At 41.9% G+C, this 6,916-nt stretch overlaps 1 protein-coding gene across 1 annotated transcript; it reads right to left on the minus strand.

The window, feature by feature from the left end:
* Window positions 1-1,656: 1,656 nt before the first annotated feature.
* LOC121503725 (myeloid-associated differentiation marker-like) lies at window positions 1,657-4,980 on the minus strand. Its single transcript, XM_041778265.1, has 2 exons — window positions 4,526-4,980; window positions 1,657-2,547 (listed from the first exon to the last, which is right to left on the minus strand). Exons 1-2 carry the CDS (start codon window positions 4,790-4,792, stop codon window positions 1,960-1,962), a joined length of 855 nt encoding a protein of 284 aa, XP_041634199.1. The 5' UTR covers window positions 4,793-4,980; the 3' UTR covers window positions 1,657-1,959.
* Window positions 4,981-6,916: the final 1,936 nt, after the last annotated feature.

Genomic DNA, 6,916 nt, shown 5'->3' on the forward strand with positions numbered 1-6,916 from the left:
CTGGCCTGCACAGAGTCCTGACTTCAACCCAATAGAACACCTTTGGGACGAATTAGAGCGGAGACTGAGAGCCAGGCCTTCTGGTCCAACATCAGTGTGCGACCTCACAAATGTGCTTCAGGAAGAATGGTCAAAAATTCCCATAAACACACTCCTAAACCTTGTGGAAAGCCTTCCAAGAAGAGTTGAAGCTGTTATAGCTGCAAAGGGTGGACCGATGTCATATTAAACCCTACTGGTTAAGAATGGGATGTCACTTAAGTTCATATGCCAGTCAACGCAGGTGAACGAATACTTTTGGTAATATAATAATAATAATAATAATAATAATAATACATTTTATTTATAGAGCGCTTTTCAAGAACTCAAAGACACTGTACAAAAAATAATAAAATGCATTGCACAAAAAGCCAAAACAGGACAATATCACGATCAAACAAACAAACAAACAAACAAAAAAACAAACTAACATGCAGTCAAAGTGACAAGACAACAACAATCAAACAATTAAAGCCAGTTTAAAAAGGTGAGTTTTGAGCAGTGATTTGAATGTGGATGAGTCCGTACAGTCTTGGATATGTTTCAGGAGTGAGTTCCAGAGGGAGGGGGCGGCTATGGAGAAGGCTCTGTCCCCCCAGTTTTGGAGCTTGGTTCTTGTTGGTGGGGAGAGGAGATTGAGGTTTGATGAGCGGAGATTACGGGAGGGGGTGTGATGGTGCAGGAGGTCAGTAAGGTAAGGAGGGGCCTTTTGGTTTAGGGCTTTGTGGGTGAGGAGGAGGATTTTAAATTTGATGTGGTAGGGGACAGGGAGCCAGTGGAGGTTTTGAAGGATGGGGGTGATGTGGTCATGAGAGCGGGTGTAGTTCAGGAGGTGTGCTGCAGAGTTCTGGATGTATTGGAGTTTATTGAGGACTGTAGAGGATGTGCCACTGAGGATGCTGTTACAGTAATCTAGTCTGGATGTGATGAAGGCGTGGATGAGGGTTTCAGCTGCAGGGAAGGAGAGTAGTGGATGGATGCAGGCTATGTTTTTCAAGTGAAAGAAGGCCGTTTTAGTGAGCTGGGTGACGTGTTGATCAAATGAGAGGTGACTGTCAAAGATGATACCAAGATTGCGGGTGTGAGGGGAGGGGGGCAGAGTGAAGGAGTCAGTTTGAAGGCTGAAGTTATGGATGGATTTGGTGAGGGATTTGGGGCCAGTAATCATAAGTTCGGATTTATTGTAGTTCAGAGAGAGGAAGTTGTTGTTCATCCAGTTTTTTATGTCAGAGAGGCAGTTGGTTAATTTGGAGTGTGTGTCTGGGGTGATGGAGGATATAGTGTATAAAGTTAATGCACAAACCCGTCCATCTATCAGAAATGTTAACATCAGACTTTACTGGTCAGGAGGTCAGGCTTGCAAAAGGTGCCAGCAAATTGGTAGAATTTTTGTGACATCAGCAATACCAGAAGATTAGAACAAAGCAGCAAGAGAAAAGCATCTTATGTGTACCAAACACGCCTGGCTCTGTAGTAGTGGCAGCACTCACAAACAGATCATCAGCAGATTATCAACACAATGCACAAACTCCTGACTGTACATCTCATCACTACATCAACTCAACGTCTCATTCTATGGCACTAGTCACAAGTCATCACTCTGTAAGTGTGGTGTCGTCTTTTTTATTGTTTGTTGTATATGACTCCCAGTTTTACAGGATAATCCAACATTTCTTCAAATTTTATTTACATTAATGACAAAAATATGTTACAAAACAGTGAATATGAGAGCTGACAGTGATAATGCAAGGACAAAGAGAATAAATATGGATTATATTCATCAGAAGCTCAACATTAAAAGCTGTTTTATTAAATTAACAGACAAATAAAGGTCAAGTTCAAAGAAAAAAATCGTGGTTCATTTAAAACTTGATAAAAGGGATGCTTTACAGGATATACTATTATCTCAGTTTTACCTCTTTATGTTCTGCTGACAAAGACCAGCCTAAAGGAATAAACGGTATCTACAATGTAAACAATAAGATTGACACATGTCATGACTGAGATAACAACCAAATCATCCCATGGACAGTGGGGAAGATGCGAGCATATCTCAGGTCGGGAAATGTTCCTCAAGGCGTAAAACGGCCAAATGACCACAGCCGTCATGTACATCAGCACCGCCATCACATTACAGACAGACAGGACTTTATCAAAGGGAGCGGGGAACAGAGAGAGGAGGCGGCAGATTGTAAAAATGATGACAATGATGGCGAAGATGAAGCAGATGGAGTAGATGGCCACACACCACTGGAGCCCTGGGAAATGCCAATATGCAGAACTCCCCAGGCAGGAGAAGATGATGCACGCCACAAACGCCTCCAGGACTTTAAGGAGACCTGGGACGGTGGACAGAAAACCGCTGATTTCTCCAGGTTTAGCTCGGGTCAGCCCAACCTCGACTGCATACAGGATGAAGGCGATACACGAGGTTACAGTGGCACCAATGAATTTGTCACACTTAGAGCAGGCGTAGATGACGGGGAAGATGATGGACGCAGCCAGCACCTGCAGGAGAGACAGCACAGAAGGAAATATAAGACAAATCTTCTTTCAGTCACTGTTTTTCACCCATTTTGCACAAACTCTGGATTTCTTCAGACATGTTGACATCATCCTGATAGTGTGCATGTGTTGACACAAACAATGATATCTGTTAAGCCTGTCTTCAGGGCTCTTTTCCTGCTGGTGTTGAGCTGTGCTGCCCTGTTCAAAACTGCTACCATATTGCAAAACCACCGGTTATGATCAGTTACTGAAAAAGTACAAACACTTCTCAGGACAGGTGGCATTAATGCCTTTATTGCAATGCAATTCAGATCCATAATGGTGAACTATTTTATTTTACATTGAGTAAGCTACTGTAGCATCTCCCTGCAAACACATCCATCCATCCATCCATCTACACTGCTTTTCCCGTTTAGGGTTGCTGGGGGTGGAGCCTATCCCAGCTATCAATGGGCAAAAGGCTGTAAATACCCGTTAATCACAGGGCTGACATACAGAGACAAACAACCAAGCCCCCTCACACCTACAGTCAATCTGGAGTCTCTAATTAACATAAGGACCATGTTACTGGTGGTGTGAGCAGGCCCGCCTGTCCCTTTAAGCAGACCAGATGTACAGTAGAGTACTAAAGAGGGCATTTTATCACATTTTGGCTGGCATGAAGGCACCCTAGAGCAGTGGTTCTCAAATGGTGTGGGAAGGCACATTCTGCCTTGAGGCTAGTCTAAGTGTGCCTTGGGAATTTGTGCGATCATACATTATTGCTACAACTATACCACAACTTAGTTAATGTAACATGTTTTTAAGAGGCTATTTTGTATGGATATGGATGAGGTGTTCCTTGAGATTTTAGCTTGATGTTAGGTGTGCCTTGGGCAAAAAATGTACTTAGAGGTACTGTATCAAATTTTGACCCTTAAGAAAGCACCTTAGAGGCACTCGAGCATATTTTGGCTGGTAAGAGGGCACCATAAAAAACCTTTATCATTTTTTGACCATTTACAGGGAACCCTAGAGGGCACTTCATCCAATTTTGACCGTTTAGACTGCACCCTAGATACACTTTATCAAATGTTGACTATTTTGAGGGCCCCCTAAAGGATACCACATCAAATTTTGACCCTTAAGAGGGCACCTCAGAGGCACTTCATCAAATTTTGACCATTTACAGGGCATCATCGAGGCACTTTTTAAAATTTTGACCATTTTCAGGGCACCTCAGAGGCACTTCATCAAATTTTGACCATTTACAGGGCACCTCAGAGGTGTTTCATCAAATTTTGACCATTTACAGGGCATCATCGAGACACTTTTTAAAATTTTGACCATTTTCAGGGCACCTCAGAGGTGCTTCATCAAGTTTTGACCATTTACAGGGCACCCTAGAGGCACCTTATCACATTAAGACTATTTTGAGGGCACCTCAGAGGCACTTCATCAAATTTTGACCGTCTAGACTGCACCCTAGATACACTTTATCAAAATTTGACTATTAAGAGGGCACCCTAAAGGGCCCCACACCAATTTTTGATCACTTAGACAGCATCCTAGAGGCACCTTTTCACATTTAGACTATTTTGAGGGGGCACTTTATCAAATTTTGACCATTGAGGACATGCTAGAGGCACTTCATCAAATTTTTACTGTTTAGAGGGCACCCGAGAGGCACTTTAACAAACCTTGATCATTTACAGGGAACTAAATATGGGAAATTGTGTTTTTTCCCTTTTAGCGGGCACCACAGATTGCACGTTGTTAAATTGTCTGTACCGACATGATCCCCAGAGGCGGCTCATCATGGTTTTCTACCATAAAGGCATCCAAAAGGCACCTTCACAGCATACATCAGGGTACTGGGGGGACTGAGTACAACAGTGTTTGGATTGCATGCACATAAATTACATACAAAAATGTTTTCATAGTGCTTTTACCCGCTGAAACAAGCTCAGATCTCTCTAAAATTACAAACATTACCTACCAGAAGTGTAGCCAACATGGCATAAGCCGTGGTGAAGTCTCCCCAGGAAATGGGCAGCTTGGAGCTGATGCCTGTTAACTCCAGGACGAGGATGAGGAAGGTGACGCAGAAACAGAAGCACCACACAAACATGCACCACGTCCAGAAAGAGGCAGTGCTGTGACCGACTGAGGCCACCAGGCTGAAGGTGACGCATGTGAAGAGCAGCTCCAGTATCCGGACTATGCCTACTGGCACCGTCAGGGTCTTGACGTCCAATGTGATCATGGTGATTGTAATTTTGAGACCACTTAACTGTAAGCCTGGACAGAAATTTCAATTAAATCCCTGAAATTTCTCTCCTTTCTTGATGATTTTGTCTTTTTCTTTTTAAGTCTCTCTGATCCGTCTAGCCTCTCATCCTGTTGGCGTTGCCTGAATGTGACCATCGGAAACTTCTGGCCTTTTCTTCCTCAGAGGGCTGGTCTCCAAATGATTAATGCTGGCTTACCTGATAGGCTTATATGTTGCTGTGTAGGGGAGTGAGATCTGGTCAGTTGCTCCCTCCCATTTGCTTATCATTTGTTTGCCTAAGGATTGGTCGATAAAAGAAATACTACTGTGACAGGAAGTACACACCCTGTGACAAAGAACTCCACAATCTTTGCTCTCCTTTTACTTCTCGATTGTGTAATGTTTGACAGAGTGGCCGTTTATAATGAGGTGATTTGCTAAACATGTGAGTGGCAGACATAAAGGACGGTTTCAACACTAAAATCCTCCTAATGCATGCTGGGGCGCTGTGTTCAACATCAATCAATCTATGAATCTAAGAACCCCCTCTTCTTTTAACAACAGTCCATAAATGTCTGGGAAGTGAGGAGACCATCTGCTGGAGTTCTGGGAGAAGAATGTTGTCCCATTCTTGTCTGATGTAGGATTCAAGCTGCTCATGATGCTCCAAAAGTTTTCTATTGGTGAAAGGTCAGGACTGATCCTACAATGAAAAGTGTGTTTTTATCTATTTTTTCTTAGTAATTAGTGTCATTATTGAATCAAAAGCAACAAAATGAATGGGACAACAAACTGAAATTTGTATCAAATAGAGTAAAATAAATACTGGGGGTCCTCAACTCCTCCCTTTAAAATGTCAGAATGGTATAACCCAATGCTGCAAAACAATGCAAGTAAATTTAATTTAATGCTTCAAAATACTCTAAAGTGGGGGTATTGTGACTTTTTTCAAGGCTTTACACCATGTCTCTGATACCCACGTAGTAGCTTCACATGGTTTACAGCTCAAAAAAATCCTCATGCTTCTCATACTGGCGTCCTGAAAAACCCTTATTTTAACCTCCGTCAGAAATGCTTCGTTTTCGCTGCTGCACCACTCTATGTAGCTATGTTGTTATGCTAGTAGTTGTAAACGTTGAATGAACCGGTCAGACTGAGTAAAATATGGTGAATTTTGATATACGTCCGTTCATGTTAGACCCGGAGTCTGACCTTGATAGTTTGAAGAGAGAGGGAGAGAAAACCAGCAGCAGCGAAGGAAAGGGACTTATCTGTTTGGTAAGTGTTTAATTACTGTGTTGCTAAATGGCTAAAGGGCTAAAAGACCTTGTGGGGGCGGTCTGTTCTGCTTTGCCGGCAGCAGGACGAACCACAACCCGTCGGGAGATCCTATTGTGATGACCTCATCAGTTCGCTCCATCGAAATCTCGTCTCGGGAAGCTCGGAGAGATTTTCAACGAACCGTTTTCATCACTTTACACGCTAATTCCAAGATTTCTGCCGCATACGTTTATCTTGTGGTATTAAAATTTGCATAGGTTGAGTATGGACACCCAACATCGTGACTTTATATTTACTAGAATGTTTTAAAAATCGGAAAAGTATAATACCCCCTCTTTAACATGCATGCAGTGCTTAACAAATGTATTAGACCACCCTAACCCTAACCAAAGTAAGGTTTATGCCACAGCTGCCCAAAATGAACAGCACTGGCAATTACCAAAATCATTTTGATGTTTCTGCAATGGATAATACACCAATATGTAGAAGCTCTTTAACCCAAATGATATTTTTAATGCTAAAATATATTTATTATTATTGTTATCCATGAATTTTCAAATTTAATGATTTACAGAAAAAAATGAAAAAATAGTAAAGCACATTAATATTTCTTGATTAACATGTCAAATTATAGTTATTTACCTGCATTCCTGAACAGAAAAATTCATATTAGTGGTTGAATGTTGAAGCCCAATGAGTCGGCTCTAATTTGGGTGAATTCAGTTTGAAATTCCTCATTCCTGTTCAAAATGGTAAAACGTGGAGAGCTCACTAAAAATGAAAGAGTCTGCATTAAAGCACTTCATGATGCTGGATGGTCTCTGAGACAAATATGAC

This window comes from Cheilinus undulatus, linkage group 21, assembly GCF_018320785.1.
Source record: "Cheilinus undulatus linkage group 21, ASM1832078v1, whole genome shotgun sequence".
Taxonomy (NCBI): domain Eukaryota; kingdom Metazoa; phylum Chordata; class Actinopteri; order Labriformes; family Labridae; genus Cheilinus; species Cheilinus undulatus.